This window comes from Leptodactylus fuscus, chromosome 9, assembly GCF_031893055.1.
Source record: "Leptodactylus fuscus isolate aLepFus1 chromosome 9, aLepFus1.hap2, whole genome shotgun sequence".
NCBI classification, from domain to species: Eukaryota; Metazoa; Chordata; class Amphibia; order Anura; family Leptodactylidae; genus Leptodactylus; species Leptodactylus fuscus.
The window spans coordinates 30,834,427-30,856,266 of record NC_134273.1 but is presented as its reverse complement, the minus strand read 5'-3'; the positions used below and the strand labels follow the sequence as shown (position 1 = coordinate 30,856,266).

At 43.3% G+C, this 21,840-nt stretch overlaps 1 protein-coding gene across 2 annotated transcripts in view; it reads left to right on the top strand.

Annotated features, from left to right (window-relative positions):
* CACNA2D3 (calcium voltage-gated channel auxiliary subunit alpha2delta 3) overlaps positions 1-21,840 on the top strand; it is a 662,271-nt gene that overhangs the window by 325,963 nt on the left and 314,468 nt on the right. For both annotated transcript variants that reach the window (XM_075287892.1, XM_075287891.1), the window contains exons 8-10: positions 14-74; positions 175-325; positions 6,763-6,837. In XM_075287892.1, the coding sequence (XP_075143993.1) occupies positions 14-74; positions 175-325; positions 6,763-6,837 (287 nt within the window). The remainder of the gene's footprint in view (positions 1-13; positions 75-174; positions 326-6,762; positions 6,838-21,840) is intronic.

Below are 21,840 nucleotides of genomic sequence, written 5' to 3'. Positions count from 1 at the left end.
TTTACCATTTTAGGTATTAAATGGGAGCCCGATGAGAACGGCGTCATTGCATTTGACTGCAGAAACCGAAAATGGTAAGTACAGCAGAGAAGACAAAATATAGCATTGACCGGGAATGAACTATAACAAAAAGATGAAAAACAATAACAACAACTCTGTAACTTTTCTGTTCAGGTACATCCAGGCAGCTACCTCCCCGAAAGACGTGGTGATTTTGGTTGATGTAAGTGGGAGCATGAAAGGACTCCGCCTGACAATTGCCAAGCAAACAGTATCCTCTATTTTGGACACCCTCGGAGATGATGACTTCTTCAACATAATTGCCGTATGTTGACTTTGTTTCTAAGTCCTCTGTTTAAAACCTTCCCTTTCCTTCTAACTGCACTTGGACCCCCGCTGGCAGCCCCGGCACAATGTCAGCGCTAGAAACGCACTCATTTCAGCATTCACTTGTTATTAATTTTAGAGATGACTTGAACTCTTTGTAAACCCCTGTCCAAGCACAATTGACAAGACCCCTGGCAAACAACTGGAGGAACAATAGGTGCAGCGTTTTCCATCCATTTCTTGCTATAATTAAGCTCTCAGGTGGTATTTGGAGCCACTTACGGAACAGAAATTGTGGGGGGTTTATAGATAAGTAACTGTGATGTTGACTTTTTGTATTTTCTTCTTTGAAAAACAGGGAAACTCAAAAATATTCGGCATTTTGTAGCTTATTTAAAGATATATTCCTACTAGTGTGTTTTTTTTTAAATTGTATTATTTAGTGGGCTTTTTTTTTACATGTAATTAAAAAATAAATAGACCCATCGATCCTAATTCTTTCAGATTGAAAAAAGATGATGAACAATTGTGAGATTATTTGTATTGCTGAGATATTCTCTACCAAAGCTGCATTATTTCTAAGAGCCTACCCACATGACAAACTTCCTTGGCAGTCCATGAAAAAATAGAGCATGCTCTATTTTTTTTTTACGGGTCAGATTATTGGGTCATTTTCACTTGCCCAATTTTCTGGTAGAGGTGAATGGGTCAGTGAAAAAGGCAGATTTGTTAAACACAAGTCTAAGATTTAGCTTGGTTGTGTTAATAGAACATAAGATAGAATATGCCGACACACATTAAGGCATAGAGACATTCCAATATAAGAAAGGGCCAAACTGTTTCCACAAGCTTGGACGCCTACAATTGGGTAAATTTACCCAATTGTTCAGCTAATTGCAGTTTGCTGATAAAGCCTGTTATCTCTATATGTAAACACACAGATAACACTGAGTCCGTTCTCTACTAGCATGTGCATATTATCTGATCTCCATAAGTATTAGTGGTATCCCGTCCAGCAAGCTGGGGAGGGGGTACAGGAAGTGAGAAGAACAGACTGCAGGCAGACTGCTGAGACAGTGAGATGGGAAAACACCTTTAAAAGATACTTTACCTCCTATTCTGTGAATAAGGGATAAATATTTGATAGGGGGAAAACCCCTTTAAAGAGGACCTGTTACCAGGTCTGCAAATCCCAATCATTTACATCATCTGACGCTGTCACCCAGAGCATTTTGATGTTTTGTTTTTCCAAATCTGTGGACCCATTCTAAACATATTAGCCCTTTTAATTTTGGTGCAGATTAGGGACTGTTAGCCAAGTGGGCAGTGGCCTAGAACACAGAGACTCCACCTCCAGAAGCATCTAAAGTGTTACTGCCCAGTTGGCTAGTAGACCCTAATCTGCACTAAGGGCTTATATCTTTGGAATGGCTGAATGGATTTGGATATACAAAACACCAAAATGTTCATGGTGACAGCACCGATCAGATGAGCATTGGCATTGGCTTTTTAGACCTGGTAACAGTTTTATCAGTCGAAATAATGCTATGTGTGTTCCTTCACCATTTGCAGTAAGCGCGGTGCTTCGTCGTGTTGATCTTGAAATTCTCTTTCAACTTATGACATTGGGCAGACATACAGAGAATACTAGCCATGTTGTAGGTTCCAGGAGAGGTCTGTGTATTGAAGCTTTTATTTTCTTAGTATTATTTCACAACTATTCCACGTAATTGTTGGTTTTCTAGGTAATGTCTTGCCCTGGCTGTTGATAATACTCTATTATTTATGACATGCTTACAGTCTGGGAGGGGACACATTTACAATAGATATGTGTTACCAGTTAACCGTATTTAATCTGCCAACTATTACATGCAAATATCCCCTTCTGCACAAACTGCTAGCTGTATATAGTGGAAGTGCATAGTCAGGTCAGATATCTCCCTTATTAATCTTTAATTAGTCATTGCCTAATTACATGGAGCATTATTAGCGGGCGACACAATTACAATGAGAATGTTGAGTCGCCTAAATATTATTTTACTCCCTTAACAAATGTCATCATCAGAATTCCTATGAAATATGATGTTTTGGTTCTGGCAATCAATTAACTGTCTAATTAAGGTGTCTAAACGGCCAAATATGACGACTAATTATCATTATTATCAGATTCAGATGTATCACTATAGTCCCATTTTAACCTGGAAAAAAAATAAATAAATCAACCCACGCAGTACAATAGTCAGCAATATTTAGAATGGAATATACCCAACTGTGCAAAAGTTTTCAGCAGGTGCAGAAATCAAAATTCTGCAATATAGGAACACTGAAATATAGAAGTGTTAACAGTAGAGATGGACGAAACTCAAGATTTTTTTTTTACTCCGCAGAGGTTCCACAGCTTTACCCTAGAAATTTGTGGCTAACTAATGACTGAACAGATTTAAGGAATTATATCAGCTATTGTATAGGTATACCCTGGTGGAAACCAAGTGGACCTGTGATCATAGGCCATCCGATACTAACTTCAAGCTCAATACTAAATCCATATAAGTCCCATGCACTAAGCACCATGGGAAAGCAACATACCACTTCTCCCATAGGCAAGGCCGATTTTAGACAAAGTGAAGCTCTGGGCAAGTTTACAAGTGGGGCCCTAAATTCTAAAAGCCTACCCAGCAGCAACTAACACCATAGCAGCTATGCTATGGGGCCCGCAAGCATAGAGGCCTGGTGAGCACTGCTACTTCTGTTTTTTAAATAGGCTGTAATGGGCCCTATTTACTTACCATTACCCGCTTTACCTCTTCTAGGCTTCCTCAGTGTCTGGCACTTTATGTCTTCCTCCTTGCGGCATTTGGCACTCTTCTCTGATGACACCGCTGAAGCTTGTGATTGGGCCTCAGCAGTGACATGGGTACATTGAGTCATTTTGTCATCTCCCCTGGGCTTCCAGCTATTATACTCTGGGTTTGGGAGAGACCCCACCAGCGCCGCACCTCCCATGAGGCGACCTGAAGCGACCGCTTCAGTCGGCGCTATGTCAGGGCCCCAGGGAGGGCGGCATTTTTTGCTTACCTAAGCCAGTCCAGGACAAGCTGTCCTGGACTGGCTTAACACCGAGCGGTGGATTGGGGAGGTCGCTGAAGCAGCGCTGCTCCAGCAGACTCCCCTCATGCTCAGGCAGAGAGCAGGTCCTCTCCCTACCTGCTCTCTGCCTGCGAACGCCGCTAAGCCCCGCCCCCTTTGCTTCGCTTTCTGTCGTTCGCCTCGGGCGGCGAAAGGGGTAGGTTCACCCCTGGACCCCACAATATAATAATTTACTGGCAGAGGCCGCTTTAGTTTGTCCGAGACAAATTCCATATTATTTGACTTAGTTAAAGACTGAAAAATTGGGAATATTTATGTTGAATCCCCTTTGTTGTGATCCGAATCGCCCATCTCTAGCAATGACCTGCCACAACTATGTAACATAACCAGTCAACTCTACTATGCCAAGATGTGATGCACTGGCATGGATAACACTGCGCCTTCGATACCCTACGAGGCACAGGCAGGACAGGAATTTAACCCTTCCATGTGCAATTCCTTTACTGTTTAAGGTATGCATTCACACTGCCATACACTATCAGGCATTTCGAGTGTATTTATGTTAACTCTCTGTATCTATCCCTGAACAGCCCCCAGACTTTCCCTTCCATTTATATTTCCTCTGTCCTCTTAGGCCCCATTTTCTAGGTATACATAGCTGCAACCTGTAATCTAGGACTTGCTTCATGTAACTAGTGAACATATATTTATCCAGCCATCACTTGGCTCTGTATATGAAGTCTACAGATCCACTACTTGACTATAAAGTATCATTTGAAGTATTCTGGTATTGATTGAACTTCTATTCTAAAGCTTGAGAAATGGACTCTTCAGTGAAGATACCTCATCTCAGAGGGGATTACAGATAATAGAATCTGCCCTCTTCAGGTACCGCATCCAAGCTGCAGGATCTTTAAGGAAAATTGTATCTATTTAAAGAGCAATATTCCTCCGAGCGAGATGAGAAAATCTGAATTTCTATAACGTCTGCTCTCAAAGAAAAACCGTAGAGAAAAATGTAGTTTAAAATGTTGGTCTCCTGGTCTTCGCTGCTTTGGCACAAAGGGTGCGGGAATAAGGCTTGATGATTAATGGGCTGCTCTTGTAATGCATAAGGTCAGATCAACAGTGCATGACAAACAGCGACAGAACATGAAAGAGACATATTCTCCATTCCCTTTGAACTAAAACACCAAATCATGCAGTAAATTGCAGCGCTGAGTATTATTATAGGACACGAGTGTTAACTTCACCATCTGTATAGAGGTGGGACAATGGATTTGGAGCAGTTGAGGTCATGCATTCAATGGAAAAATGCTAAAAAGAAATGGAATATTTGTATTTGCAAACCTAAAGTTTAACGTTCCGCCGATGCAGCTGGTGGAGGCCGCCATTTTGTTTAGATTCTTGAATGTTTCTTGGAATTGTAGTGTCAAAGGAGAGAAAACTAGTAGAAGGAAGTGAATAGTTATAATAATATTAATCCAAGATTTGCAGAGTGCAAGTCCCGCTTGGAAGCCCTTGGAAGAACTCTGCCCATTAATCTATGATTTTTGTCTACTGCTTCTCTGCAGACTTATATGTATCCATGGTAACAGACTACATATACACTCTGTGTAGTCATACGCTCTTCCTTCTGTCCTCTATTTCTCTTCACATACATCTAGTAGTTAGTAATGGACACAGATGACAATGAATATGGCTGCAGAGTTTTTGCAGTATGTTACCAACTTCAAGTTACGGAATCAATCCTAAATCCAAACCAGTCTCATGGGCACAACCTTTGTACCATCACAGGGGCCCAATGTCATCTTAAATAATGAAACTATATTATTTTCTAAAATCTGTTATTTGCAAATAAACAGATATACATATTTATCATTAAAACTATTTTCAGAATTGCTAAATTTTGTATTTTTAGAAGCAATGGAAAAATGTAAAATGGATATGAATCTGTGCTTAAAATGGGCTTAAAGGGGGGCATTCGTATCCTCTAATATAGACGGTATTATATATTACTCTTCAGACCCCAGAGTAATAGGTGGAGGCCCAGTGGAGGTGTAAAAAATATGAAACATTTATTCTCACCTTCATTCACCTCTTTTGGACCCCTCACAGTGTCCGAGACTCTGTCAATCTTCTTGGTGATGTTATGTGCCTGGGGTCACCACTGAGGCCTCAGTGGTGACATGGGCATGCCAAGTGTCATGGCAGATGGCATGCCCATGTCATCACTGAGGCCCAATCACTCCTGAGTGGTGAGCCCACTTGCATAACGTCACCAAAAAGACTGTGGTCCAATCATAGATCTCAGTGGTCACCCCGGGTGCATAATGTCACCAGGAGAGCACTGGACGCCACAAGGAGACCCAAAAGAAGTGAAGAAAGGTGAGTACAGATGTTTGTTTATTTATTTTTTCACCTCCTATGGGCCTCCACCTAATATATCAATAATAAAATTCCAGCTTCAACCGAATCACGGAAATCCAATTCAATGTGGTATAAAAAACTCCAATTTTATTAATCCAAAGTTAAAAAATGGTCATATTCCAGCTTATGACAAAGGCCTTTGTCATAAGCTGGAATATGACCATTTTTTAACTTTGGATTAATAAAATTGGAGTTTTTTATACCACATTGAATTGGATTTCCGTGATTCGGTTGAAGCTGGAATTTTATTATTGAAGAATTGCCATGTTGCCTTGAAGTCCTAAAGGCTTCCGTGCTTCCTGGACACACAAGTGTGAAGTAGTCGTTGAATATTTGGGTGAGCTGGATGGAACTTTTTATTTTGGTTATCCACCTAATATACTCTGGGGCCTAAAGAGACCCCGGAGTATAATATTTTATCACAATTCATGTATGAGACAATTCCCCTATTGTTTTGGATATTCTGGTCAAACCTGGCTTGTGATGAAGGAGTTCGTCCATCTCTAGTTGAGGGCCTGAAACCCAGACTCTGTGCCAAGATGTTTGATACAGCCTCTGGCACCAAATCCTATACAAGGTGTCAGCAGCCGGCAGAATAGTGAGTTCAGCTCTGGATAAAAATACAGATTGATAAAAAGATATGTGTTTAGTACATTACATGTATATATCTTCTGTATATCTGTCTATACAGAAACTTACAATGTGGCCGGTACAGGATTGACTCCTAGGGTCTTCTATAAGGCGATAGCTATGTTACAATAGTTCTCAATTTACTAACGAATGTTAACAAAATCTGTAAAATTTCCCATAGACTAAAATAATCAGTAATGTATAACAGAATTATAGATTCGACTCCCCGTCCATCACGTTTTTTTCCATCCATTGTATTTACAGTCTTTTTATCGTCTCTCTTTACAGTATAATGAAGAAATTCAATACGTAGAGCCATGTCTGAATGGGACGCTAGTGCAAGCAGACAGAAACAACAAAGAGGTACGAGACTAAATGTATAGAGATATCGAAGTGCATTCATTTCTTTCATGAAAGCCGCGAACAAAAGATAACGCTATTGTATGGCGAGTCCTACAAGGAAAATAAAAATCTACAGTCCTATGAAAAAGTTTGGGCACCCCTATTAATCTTAATCATTTTTAGTTCTAAATATTTTGGTGTTTGCAGCAGCCATTTCAGTTTGATATATCTAATAACTGATGGACACAGTAATATTTCAGGATTGAAATGAGGTTTATTGTACTAACAGAAAATGCGCAATATGCATTAAACCAAAATTTGACCGGTGCAAAAGTATGGGCACCTCAACAGAAAAGTGACATTAATATTTAGTACATCCTCCTTTTGCAAAGATAACAGCCTCTAGTCGCTTCCTGTAGCTTTTAATCAGTTCCTGGATCCTGGATAAAGGTATTTTGGACAAACAATTCAAGTTCAGTTAAGTTAGATGGTCGCCGAGCATGGACAGCCCGCTTCAAATCATCCCACAGATGTTCAATGATATTCAGGTCTGGGGACTGGGATGGCCATTCCAGAACATTGTAATTGTTCCTCTGCATGAATGCCTGAGGATTTGGAGCGGTGTTTTGGATCATTGTCTTGCTGAAATATCCATCCCCGGCGTAACATCAACTTCATCACTGATTCTTGAACATTATTCTCAAGAATCTGCTGATACTGAGTGGAATCCATGCGACCCTCAACTTTAACAAGATTCCCGATGCCGGCATTGGCCACACAGCCCCAAAGCATGATGGAACCTCCACCAAATTTTACAGTGGGTAGCATGTGTTTTTCTTGGAATGCTGTTTCTTTTTGGACGCCATGCATAACGCCTTTTTTTATAACCAAACAACTCAATTTTTGTTTCCAAAATGAAGCTGCCTTGTCCAAATGTGCTTTTTCATACCTCAGGCAACTCTATTTGTGGCGTACGTGCAGAAACGGCTTCTTTCTCATCACTCTCCCATACAGCTTCTCCTTGTTCAAAGTGCGCTGTATTGTTGACCGATGCACAGTGACACCATCTGCAGCAAGATGATGCTGCAGCTCTTTGGAGGTGGTCTGTGGATTGTCCTTGACTGTTCTCACCATTCTTCTTCTCTGCCTTTCTGATATTTTTCTTGGCCTGCCACTTCTGGGCTTAACAAGAACTGTCCCTGTGGTCTTCCATTTCCTTACTATGTTCCTCACAGTGGAAACTGACAGGTTAAATCTCTGAGACAACGTTTTGTATCCTTCCCCTGAACAACTATGTTGAACAATCTTTGTTTTCAGATCATTTGAGAGCGGGCTGTCCATGTTCGGCGACCATCAAACTTAACTGAACTTGAATTGTTTTGTAGAAAGAAATGGTCCAAAATACCTTCATCCAGGATCCAGGAACTGATTAAAAGCTACAGGAAGCGACTAGAGGCTGTTATCTTTGCAAAAGGAGGATCTACTAAATATTAATGTCACTTTTCTGTTGAGGTGCCCATATTTTTGCACCAGTCAAATTTTGGTTTAATGCATATTGCGCATTTTCTGTTAGTACAATAAACCTCATTTCAATCCTGAAATATTACTGTGTCCATCAGTTATTAGATATATCAAACTGAAATGGCTGTTGCAAACACCAAAATATTTAGAACTAAAAATGATTAAGATTAATAGGGGTGCCCAAACTTTTTCATAGGACTGTATTGCCGACTTTGCAACACCTTCGTTTTAGAGGATTTCATCATTAAAATAAAGACCTTATGTTGTTAAAGGGGTTTCAGTAAGAAGCTGCCAGGGTCGATCAGCTGATCACCAGGGTTCTGGCTCTCTAACCCTCACGCTCACTTGTTATGGTGCGGGAAGTTGTACCTGACTCTAGATATTCTTACAGCAGCCATTATAGGGAAAATCTGATATTACATGGTTAATAGAGGGGCTTCCCAATGATGGTTTCCATATGCATGATAGGGTATGTGGTCAAGGGTGGAAAACCCTTGCGATAACCTCAAGCAAAATATATTTATGGCATATAGATTGGTTTGGTCATAGAAACCGTCACTGATACCTAGAATGAAGGGTCCATGAAATAGCACCGCTCCTGATCAGATGCTGAACCAGGAATTACAATACAGGATCAGCTGGGTAGTCCCAGTGGTCAGCCATGACCCATGAGACATAATGGTATATTTCATTATGGTTCTAATCCTGTGATAGTCATATGAGCTCAGATAATGCATCGGTTTGTAGTAACAAGAATCCAGAATTCTGATTTTACCTCTTGGACCCCATACACATGACAATATTTTTTGTCTGTGTTCTATCCTTTTTGATTAATGGATATCACATGGGCTCAATCACTTCTATTATCCCATACACATTATCTTGCATCTCATGGGTCCTCGTGGGTGTCGTGAGCTCACACTGCAAAATTCAGGGTAGGTCCTATTTCTGTCCATTTTTTGGTCCATGTTCTTTACACTGTAATGTAGGAGGGATCTATGAAAACAGGTGTCCCTTGGGTGCTATGGACATTTTTCACCCACACTTCTCTACGATCGGGGCATTGCTTTATGTAATACCCCCCAAAGTCCCCATAGAGTTGATCCCCACTGGCATCATATCTTTTCCATTGCAGGATGTCCCCCACGCAGCATGATTTTGGGAGCCACCCTACTCCTCTGACAGCCTTATGAAAGCTCCCAGGCCTGCCATAGTAATATAACTATTAAGGCTGGTCCGTGACCCTCAACAAAAGACCCCATACACGGAAATATTAAAAACTTACAGGTGTCAGAATATGGCGACTCCAATAATTTTTTTTTCTGCAAAGATTTGTTTTTAAGGGGTTGAAAAGTAAAAACTATATAAATTTGGTATCCCTGGAGTCATACGGCCCTAGGATGTAGGTGACTTGTCATTTTGGCTGTACATTGAATGCCATAAAAACAAAGCCTGAATGAAACTCGCACAAATGCAGTTTTACTTTAATTTCACTCCAATAAAAAAAAATGTTTCAGCTTCTCAATACATCATAGAAAATATTAAATTGTACCATTACCAAGTACAGTTCGTTCTGCAAAAACAAAGTGCACATACAGCTCTGTGAATGGGAAAAAAATGGTGACTCCTGAAAGGCAGAGAGTCAAAAACATCAGGAAGGGGTTAAATCTCCAGTCTTTGATCCATTTGATTCCCTCTTGTTTGACTTGCAGGCACATTGACAACCTGAGTATGTGGGGGTTTTTTTTGTTATCTTAAGTAACTTGACCTGACATTGACTGTGTGTCCAGCCAGTGAATTGGCCATCAATTATGACACAATGTCCCTATCTCCCTACAGCAGATGGAGTCTTCCTTGTGTCACACTGATTGATAATGAAAAGATGTGATTTTATTCTTATCTACACATTGTCTTATCTTTTATTTTTTCAGGTTTTTTTTTTTTTTGAGTGTGAGATAAAGTTTTTGACCATCAGTGAATAGAAAATGCTGTGTGATCTTTTGGAATTTATTGGGCAGTATAGAAGGAATTCATGATTGAAAAGTCCAAAATACATTGAGGGGGATTTATTAAGACTGGCGGTTCTACTATAGAGTGAGATATGTCTAAATTATTAAAATACATTCGAGTGTTTATAAATTAGGCGCATTTCTGTCCCTCCATGCACCAGAACCTCAAATCTAGGCCAGCTAGACCCAGAGTAGATGTAAACTATAGTATAGTACATTTGCAGGACTGTGGGACAAAATCATGCCCTACCCGTTTTTTGGGGTGGGGGTATAAAAAGTCTAAATAAAATGAGGGGAGAGGACAAGGCAGGCAGTAGTTGTAAACTTATCATGAGAGTCATTGGGTTGCCACCTATTATCCTTCTAGATAATAAGGGCCAAGGGAGGGGGACAAGAGTAAAAAAAAAAGTCCAAAAATTTTTTGGCAGCAGGTTTTGGGGGGGAGGGGGGGTTATAAATCCACTATTGTTTATTGTATGATGGATTTACTTTATGTTTTTTCACTTTTAATTTTTATTACATGAATAAAATACACAAATACTATATGATTTTATGCAAAAAATCTAGTTTTATTTTTCAAAGCAACATGACTATATGTAAAAATTCATCACTTTTATTCCTAATTTTTGTTTTCAATTTAAAGAAAGTAAAAGTTTCCATAAGATTGGTGATAACTTGCAGATCGGCGAGGGTCTGACCACCATGAAACGGGGGAATATTGCTCTCTGTTCTCAATGGAATGGTGGTCGGCATTTCAATGGGAGTACCAGATAGCGAAGAGCTCTAGTTAGGATATCAGTGACACTCCAATTAAAATAAAAAGAGCAATGGTCTTGACCTTGGGGAATTTGGGTGGTTGAGATCATCAAGTTATTCCCTATCCTATGGGAATACTCTTTTTCATATGAGCATAGGGATCACCCATTCTGGATGATTGTCTAGTTGCCTGGTTGGTCACAAACTTTATTGCTCTCTGGAAGACCTCCTATTTTGGCCATGCCTTACATGGACAGCCCATTGGATTTAATAGATAAATGTAATGCTTCATTCACTATAGAGAAATTGAACGCTTGTTACTAGGTTCCACCATGGACCGCAGATGATCGCTTGGATTCCCAGCAGTAGAATAATTTGGGACTAGGGTTGAGCGATCGTGTTCAGAAAAGATCGGATTCCGATCGGCAATCGAGAAAATTTCACAATCGCCATCGGAATTCCGAACACGATCTTTTTATGTGGGATCGAGATCGGTGATCTTTTCCCACAATGCTTTGCTTAGCCTTCACACTGAGTATACGCTGTATACTCAGTGTGAAGGCTCCGCTGCAGTTCCATAGGAATGAATGGAAGCAGCCGGCACACAGCCTTAACCCCCTGTGCGCCGGCTGCCTCCATTTATTCGAATGGAAGGCTAAACTAAACATCTCTAGCAGCTACTTACCTCTAGAGATGGCTGCTCCGGTGCCCTCCTTCTTCTTGCCTCTCTGCCCCGCCTCCCAGATTAGTGTTTAAAGCACTAGGTAGGCGGGCTTGTGGCTTAGGAGAGTGTGGGCGGGTACAGGGTGGGGAGATGTGACGTCTCCCTTCCCAGTACCAGCCCACACTCTCCTAACCTGCCAACACTCTCCTAACCCGCCCACACTTTACTAACCTGGCTGGGAGGGGGCAGCGAAGGGAGAAGAGAAGTGTGGAGCGGCAGCGAGGACAAGAAGAAAGAGAAGCATCGGAGCAGCCATCTCTGGAGGTAAGTGGACACCAGGGGGGACTAAGTAGCCAGAGGATTAAAAAAAAAATCCTCTGGCTACTTTAGTGGTTCACTACACAGCCTGGATTCTAACAATTGTTAGAATCCATGCTGTATAGTGAATAGGATTGCTTTTAAAATCCAATCTCTGATTAATAAAAAAAATCCCATTGACTTGCATTGGGATCGGAATTGGGATCGAGATCGCGTTCGAATGAAAAATGATCGGAAATGGGATTTTAAAATCGATCCTGAAAAGTCAAGATCGGCTCAACCCCATTTGGGACAAACTTCATCACGGGATCCATCTAAAATAAGGAGATGGTTTAAGGTGGACCACCCCTTAAAGTACTCAACTGTGTCACAGCAGCATAGTATAACTCTTTATTTAGAATTTTATCAGAAATTTACATTTGTATTTACATTCCAGTATCAGTTCCACTTACGGTGTAGAAATATACTGGTATTTATAGACTGAATGAGCATTAGCTCTATGGTTTCCCTTTATTGAGGGCTCTGTAGAAACGGGAAATCTTTCAGCAGCTTCTCCCTTCAGACGGAACATTCCGAAAGTGCCTTGTAGCAAGAGTGTTGATTTCCTCTGTAACAGAGGTCTTTGTAAGTCACATGATATTTGCAGACATACCTCAGCACCTTTCATCGTAGTTTAATATGTTTCATTTTTCTGTACTTTTGATATATCTCCGAATGCCATTGGAAATCACAGCTGTGAAAGTATTTCCGAGAGCGGCCAAATCATCCATAGGTTTCTCGGTCACAAGCAGTTACCTACAGCGTTCGCCGGCGTACAGTGACATTACACAGAGTCCTTGTTTATATTAGATGGACGTGAATGGAAATTGGAGACTTCAATTGATCTTTAGTTTACCGGAACATTCATTTCAAAGGACAACAGGAAAGTCTGAAATAAAACTGATGAGGACGGTATCTTTGTAGCATCAAGACTGGAGAACATGTCATTAACTCATCATATTCCCGCCGTCACATACCAGCATCTGCTCGCTGTTGAGCCTTCGAGCAAAGAACATGGCTTCATTAAAATTCATAGTCCGTGAAACCCGCATCGGATACAATTTTGTACACAAAACAAATTTGAGTATTTTATTTGAAACATTGCTACAGTACACTGAACACTTCAATACGTCTATTCCTGAGAGATATAATGAGCTGGGACGTTATACATCACAGCTCTATGTCAGCTGAACGTGGGGTATAAGGCGAGAAACAATACATTGCCCTCATGTGCGCCCAGGAGATATGCCGCATAAAATTGCAATTCTTGAATGGAACAATGAACTCAATTTTGTCATATCGCTCAGTTACTGCAATGCATGTGAACATTTTATATACAAATTCAATGTCCCGTTAAAATAAGGAATAGGACACAAATTCCACATTCTCACTGCCATAGGAAACCTTCCTGTAGTACTGTCCCACCCTCTATTATGACCACTTTTGGCAAGATTATAACATTTTTGCCTTGAACCTCTATATTCTGCTTTCTATTGCTGTAATGACTCCCCTCTCTCACCTCCATCATCTACTATAATCACTACTATAATCACTCTCTTTCCAAGATGGCGCCGCATTTAGTGGCTGCCTCGATACAGAGCTCCAAGCTGAGAGCAACCTTTCTTTCCTTTTCACTCTTTTTGTCTGTATTAAAGGATTATCTTATCTTATCTTATCTTCAAGAATCCTCTAACCAGCACTATGAATTAGCAGCTATAAATTGAATGGAAGACCCTGTGGAGTATTTTTCCTTTTGTTTCTGTTGTTAAAGCATGGACAAGACTCAAGACCTGATTCAGTTGGCGTTTCCTGTGTGCACATGTGTCTGTTATCATCCCCCCACGAGCTAAGGACAGCATGGTCACCATGAGAAAGAGAAAGCTGGAGGAGAAACCTGCATGGAAGTGTGGACTTCTTCTTTCAAGGAGATGATTTTTGGTGTCTATTGCTGATGTGTGAAGATGCCTACAGCTGACTGGTATTTCTTTCTTTTACTGTGTACATGTGGGACTCTGTTACAGCCTGGGAACCTACCATCACCCACCTACCCCATGAGTTTATGGAAGCTTGGCAAGAGAGAAGCACCCTGTCTACCTGGATGGCTTCAGACTTCTTTAGGCAGTAGAACACAGTGGTACGAAGAAAGGAGGAGGAGGGCTTGTGATGAAGGACATTTGGGGCATTTTTTGTTGTTAATGGACAATAGTGCTGATGCAAGATACCGAGCTATCAGCTGTGAGCATGAGATCGCACTACCTACCAAAGGAACTGCCACATGTTATCATGATAGCTGCCTATGTCCCCCACTTCTGCAAAAATGTTTCTGCCTGTTATATCTACATGCTGTGACCCCCCTCCTCATATCCTCCAACCACATTCGGCTGTATTATTAACATAACTTCACACAGAGAACTAAATGATCCTGCAGTGTGTCTTTGTTTCTGTTATGGTCTCGGGATCCTTGACCACAGACTGGCCCCTGACTGATAACTTCTCAGTACAGTACAGGAAAAACACACCAAAAGAAAACAAAATCGTAAGTATGAGCAGTTTGGACTTCTAGTGTGGATCCTCCTACACCCTGCCTCGCACAACTAGAAGTAGCCGTGGGCCCGACTAACTTGCCTGAATGGGCACGAGCACAGCCGGAGAAGTAGCTAACCTACCAAGGGAAATAGAGCCCCTGTCTAGCTTCACGTTTATGAAGGAGAGGCAGATACAGAACAAGCCCCCCACGGATGTCCAGACTTGGACTAACGGTGAACATGAGAACACAAAAGCATAGGAAGAGAATAAACGTGAAACACAGAATAACTGAACTAAGCAAGGGATAGGAAAAAACAGAACTTAGGATCACACACAAAAACCCCTACCAAAACTCCAAACTTCCAAACAGAAAAATACCTAGGGCTCGCTGCGCCCGGAACACTATGTCTGGATACAAGCTCAATACTTAGCGAACAGTCCTGTGTGAACAGGAGCAAGAAACTGGATGGGCCAGGAGGCAGATGGTAGCAACTTCAGACAACAGACATTCACTGAGAACAGGAACAGACGTTTAAGACCGGCATCAGGTAGCATGTACAACAGCCTTATATACTGAAGAGAAGGCCTCGCCCATGGCCTGTAAAGTATTCAGCACTGCAGAGAACTTAACCCCTTCAGAGGCCAAGACACACCAGGCACTGATCCACCAGGCCACTCACCACGTGAACCACGCCCGAGTGCCAGAGCAGAAACAGCATGTCTGGTGTGAACATTTCCCTGCCGTGCATCAGGTGATTCACGCGCTGAATGCCGTCCGGACACTCTGCGCCTGAACCTAACAGGCCGAGACTGCTGAGACCGGGTCATAACAGTTTCTTTCTTTTTAGTTGCTATGATTCCTAGGATTTCTCTATCTGCCATGAGCTTGTATGTGTTTCTCTCTTGTTATATACTACTGTACCATCCATGAAACTGTATCACTGAAATTTCCCCATTGTGGGACTATGAAAGGATTATCTTATCTTATCTTAACTGAACCCTGATTTTGGGTGGAGTCTGCCCCTCTTGGCTACAAAACAGGTGTTATGCCTGCCCTCTTGTTCGATATGCCCATGGCTAGGATTTCAGTAAATTGGTCTTGTAGACATTTTTGTTTGGCCTAATTGGAATTATGGCCCAGCAAGAATTTTTGATATATAAGGAATATGATATGCTGAATTTATATTAATTTACTTTTATATGTGATTTAAGTTATGGTTATGATTTGAGTATATATATATATATATATATATATATATATATATATTTTTTTTTTTTTTTAAAGAGGACCTTTCACCATTTTGCCCACAGGCAGTTCTATATACTGCCGGAAAGCTGACAGTGCGCTGAGTTCAGCGCACTGTCGGCTTTCCCGATCTGGGCCCGGTGTGAAGAGCTTACGGTTCCGGTACCGTAGCTCTTCTATGGTCAGAAGGGCGTTTCTGCCACTCAGTCAGAGACGTCCTTCTTCACAGCACAGCCAATCGCGCTGTGCTGTGAGAGCCGGGAGGAACTCCCCCCTCCCTCCCTGATAATGCTCATCTATGAACGAGTACTGCAAGCAGAGGGAGGGGGCGTTCCTCCCCGCTCACACTGTACAGTGCGATTGGCTGTGCTGTGAAGAAGGACGTCTCTGGCTAACTGTCAGAAACGCCCTTCTGACCATAGAAGAGCTACGGTACCGGACCGTAAGCTCTTCACACCGGGCCCACATTGGGAAAGCCGACAGTGTGCTGAACTCAGCGCACTGTCAGCTTTCCGGCAGTATATAGAACTGCCTATGGGCAAAATGGTGAAAGGTCCTCTTTAAACACATTTTTTAAGTCAATCTAGGTAATTTCCCCCATCAATCATTAGACCATATATCATAGACTTCAACACTACAGTAATGCGGTCTATGGTAAAATCCCTATGTTATTATTGAGCCCTTCCATAGGCCAGACTTAATAGTAATAAAGCACTGGAAGTCCTGGGTGCTTTCAGAAGGATCTTGGCTGCCATAGCAATGTAATGGCTCCCATCCTCCTCCCACAGGAAGGCCATTCTGATGTGGAATAGGAAACTGGAAGTATTGTAATATACTATAATATATATATATACAGTCCTATGAGAAAGTTTGGGCACCCCTATTAATCTTAATCATTTTTAGTTCTAAATATTTTGGTGTTTGCAGCAGCCATTTCAGTTTGATATATCTAATAACTGATGGACACACTAATATTTCAGGATTGAAATGAGGTTTATTGTACTAACAGGAAATGCGCAATATGCAATAAACCAAAATTTGACCGGTGCAAAAGTATGGGCACCTCAACAGAATAGTGACATTAATATTTAGTAGATCCTCCTTTTGCAAAGATACCAGCCTCTAGTCGCTTCCTGTAGCTTTTAATCAGTTCCTGGATCCTGGATGAAGGTATTTTGGACCATTCCTCTTTACAAAACAATTCAAGTTCAGTTAAGTTTGATGGTCGCCGAGCATGGACAGCCCGCTCTCAAATGATATGAAAACAAAGATTGTTCAACATAGTTGTTCAGGGGAAGGATACAAAAAGTTGTCTCAGAGATTTAACCTGTCAGTTTCCACTGTGAGGAACATAGTAAGGAAATGGAAGACAACAAGGACAGTTCTTGTTAAGCCCAGAAGTGGCAGGCCAAGAAAAATATCAGAAAGGCAGAGAAGAAGAATGGTGAGAACAGTCAAGGACAATCCACAGACCACCTCCAAAGAGCTGCAGCATCATCTTGCTGCAGATGGTGTCACTGTGCATCGGCCAACAATACAGCGCACTTTGCACAAGGAGAAGTTGTATGGGAGATGATGAGAAAGAAGCCGTTTCTGCAAGCACGCCACAAACAGAGTCGCCTGAGGTATGAAAAAGCACATTTGGACAAGTCAGCTTCATTTTGGAAGAAGGTCCTGTGGACTGATGAAACAAAGATTGAGTTGTTTGGTCATACAAAAAGGTGTTATGCATGGCGTCCAAAAACAGCATTCCAAGTAAAACACATGCTACCCACTGTAAAATTTGGTGGAGGTTCCATCATGCTTTGGGGCTGTGTGGCCAATGCTGGCACTGAGAATCTTGTTGAAGTTGAGGGTCGCATGGATTCCACTCAGTATCAGCAGATTCTTGAGAATAATGTTTAGAGATGAGCGAACACTAAAATGTTCGAGGTTCGAAATTCGATTCGAACAGCCGCTCAATGTTCGTGTGTTCGAACGGGTTTCGAACCCCATTATAGTCTATGGGGAACAGATACTCGTTAAGGGGGAAACCCAAATCCGTGTCTGGAGGGTCACCAAGTCCACTATGACACCCCAGGAAATGATGCCAACACCTCTGGAATGACACTGGGACAGCAGGGGAAGCATGTCTGGGGGCATCTAACACACCAAAGACCCTCTATTACCCCAACATCACAGCCTAACAACTACACACTTTACACACTCAATACCACCTCTCTGACAGTAGGAAAACACCTTGAAACATGTGTATTTGGCACTTGCAGTGAGGAGAGCTTGTCACCAGCAGTGAATTTGGCCCTTGTAGTAAGTTGAGGTTGGCACCAACATTTGTTTTGAAAATCAGGGTGGATTGAGCCTCTAACCAGCAGAGTTTGGGCAAATTCATGGTGGAGGGAGCCTCTAAAAACCCCAGTTTGGACCAATTCATGGTGGAGGGAGACTCTAAAAACCCCAGTTTGGACCAATTCATGGTGGAGGGAGACTCTAAAAACCCCAGTTTGGACCAATTCATGGTGGAGGGAGCCTCTAAAAACCCCAGTTTGGACCAATTCATGGTGGAGGGAGCCTCTAAACAGCCAAGTTTTGGGAAATTCATGGTGGAGGGAGCCTCTAACCAGCCCAGTTTGGACCAATTCATGGTGGAGGGAGCCTCTAAACAGCCCAGTTTGGGCAAATTCATGGTGGAGGGAGCCTCTAAAAAACCCAGTTTGGACCAATTCATGGTGGAGGGAGCCTCTAATTAGCCCAGTTTGGACCAATTAATTGTGGAGGGAGCCTCTAACCAGCCCAGTTTGGACCAATTAATGGTGGAGGGAGCCTCTAAACAGCCAAGTTTTGGGAAATTCATGGTGGAGGGAGCCTCTAACCAGCCCAGTTTGGACCAATTCATGGTGGAGGGAGCCTCTAAACAGCCCAGTTTGGGCAAATTCATGGTGGAGGGAGCCTCTAAAAAACCCAGTTTGGACCAATTCATGGTGGAGGGAGCCTCTAATTAGCCCAGTTTGGACCAATTAATTGTGGAGGGAGCCTCTAACCAGCCCAGTTTGGACCAATTAATGGTGGAGGGAGCCTCTAACCACCCCAGTTTGGGCAAATTCATGGTGGAGGGAGCCTCTAACCAGCCCAGTTTGGACCAATTAATGGTGGAGGGAGCCTCTAAACAGCCAAGTTTTGGGAAATTCATGGTGGAGGGAGCCTCTAACCAGCCCAGTTTGGGCAAATTCATGGTGGAGGGAGCCTCTAACCAGCCCAGTTTGGACCAATTAATGGTGGAGGGAGCCTCTAACCAGCCCAGTTTGGACCAATTAATGGTGGAGGGAGCCTCTAAACAGCCAAGTTTTGGGAAATTCATGGTGGAGGGAGCCTCTAATCAGCCCAGTTTGGACCAATTCATGGTGGAGGGAGCCTCTAAACAGCCCAGTTTGGGCAAATTCATGGTGGAGGGAGCCTCTAACCAGCCCAGTTTGGACCAATTAATTGTGGAGGGAGCCTCTAACCAGCCCAGTTTGGACCAATTAATGGTGGAGGGAGCCTCTAAACAGCCAAGTTTTGGGAAATTCATGGTGGAGGGAGCCTCTAACCAGCCCAGTTTGGACCAATTCATGGTGGAGGGAGCCTCTAAACAGCCCAGTTTGGGCAAATTCATGGTGGAGGGAGCCTCTAACCAGCCCAGTTTGGACCAATTAATGGTGGAGGGAGCCTCTAAACAGCCCAGTTTGGACCAATTAATGGTGGAGGGAGCCTCTAACCAGCCCAGTTTGGACCAATTAATGGTGGAGGGAGCCTCTAACCAGCCCAGTTTGGACCAATTAATGGTGGAGGGAGCCTCTAACCAGCCCAGTTTGGACCAATTAATGGTGGAGGGAGCCTCTAAACAGCCAAGTTTTGGGAAATTCATGGTGGAGGGAGCCTCTAACCAGCCCAGTTTGGACCAATTCATGGTGGAGGGAGCCTCTAACCAGCCCAGTTTGGACCAATTAATGGTGGAGGGAGCCTCTAAACAGCCCAGTTTGGGCAAATTCATGGTGGAGGGAGCCTCTAACCAGCCCAGTTTGGACCAATTAATGGTGGAGGGAGCCTCTAAACAGCCAAGTTTTGGGAAATTCATGGTGGAGGGAGCCTCTAACCAGCCCAGTTTGGACCAATTAATGGTGGAGGGAGCCTCTAACCACCCCAGTTTGGGCAAATTCATGGTGGAGGGAGCCTCTAACCAGCCCAGTTTGGACCAATTAATGGTGGAGGGAGCCTCTAAACAGCCAAGTTTTGGGAAATTCATGGTGGAGGGAGCCTCTAACCAGCCCAGTTTGGACCAATTCATGGTGGAGGGAGCCTCTAAACAGCCCAGTTTGGGCAAATTCATGGTGGAGGGAGCCTCTAAACAGCCAAGTTTTGGGAAATTCATGGTGGAGGGAGCCTCTAACCAGCCCAGTTTGGACCAATTCATGGTGGAGGGAGCCTCTAAAAACCCCAGTTTGGACCAATTCATGGTGGAGGGAGCCTCTAAACAGCCCAGTTTGGGCAAATTCATGGTGGAGGGAGCCTCTAACCAGCAGAGTTGGTGGAAATCAGGGTGGAGGGAGCCTCTAACCAGCAGAGTTGGGGGAAATCAGGGTGGAGGGAGCCTAGTATTAGCAGAATTGTGCAACGCTTATGGTGGATGAGTATGAGGATGCGGAGGAATTGGAGAGGTTGAGTACAGACATGGAGTTTCATGTTGGGGTGCTTTACACAGGTGGGCACAAAAATGACGGCTCTACCCAGTGGTGGTTCATTTTTATCAAAGTGAGCCGGTCGGCACTCTCAGCTGACAGACGGGTGCGCTTGTCAGTGATGATGCCACCGGCTGCACTGAACACCCTCTCAGATAGGACGCTGGCGGCAGGACAGGACAGCACCTCCAAGGCATATAGGGCAAGTTCAAGCCACAGGTCCAACTTCGACACCCAATACGTGTAGGGCGCAGAGGGGTCGGAGAGGACAGGGCTGTGGTCGGAAAGGTATTCCCGCAACATGCGCCTATACTTCTCACGCCTGGTGACACTAGGACCCTCCGTGGCGGCACTTTGGCGAGGGGGTGCCATCAAGGTGTCCCAGACCTTAGACAGTGTGCCCCTCGTTTGTGTGGACCGGTGAGAACTTGGTTGCCTACTGGAGGAACTGCCCTCCCTGCCGCCAACGTCACATGCTGGAAACATCTCCATCATATTCTGCACCAATTGCCTGTGGCAAGCATTGATGCGATTGGCCCTCCCCTCTACCAGAATAAAAGACGAGATGTTGTTTTTATACCGGGGGTCAAGGATAGCAAAGATCCAGTACTGGTTGTCCTCCATGATTTTGACAATACGCTTGTCGGTTGTAAAGCACCCCAACATGAACTCAGCCATGTCTGCCACAGTGTTAGTTGGCATGACTCCTCTGGCCCCACCGGAAAGTTCAATCTCCATTTCCTCCTCATCCTCCATGTCTACCCATCCGCGCTGCAACAATGGGACGATTCGAAGTTGCCCGGAAGCCTCCTGTATCACCATCACATCATTGGACAACTCTTCTTCCTCCTCCTCCTCCTCCTCCTCCTCCATTAAACGCAGTGAAGCGGACAGATGTGTGGACCTACTCTCCAGCTGTGACGGATCGGATGCTATCCCTAACTCCTCTGTGTGATCTGAGTTATCCCTGATGTCAATCAGGGATTCTCTCAGAACACACAAGAGCGGGATTGTAAGGCTCACCATCGCATCCTCAGAGCTCACCCTCCTTGTGGACTCCTCAAAGACCCGTAGGATGTCACAAAGGTCTCTCATCCATGGCCACTCATGGATGTGAAACTGAGGCAGCTGACTTTGTGGCACCCTAGGGTTTTGTAGCTGGTATTCCATCAAAGGTCTCTGCTGCTCAACCACTCTATTCAACATCTGAAACGTTGAGTTCCAGCGTGTGGG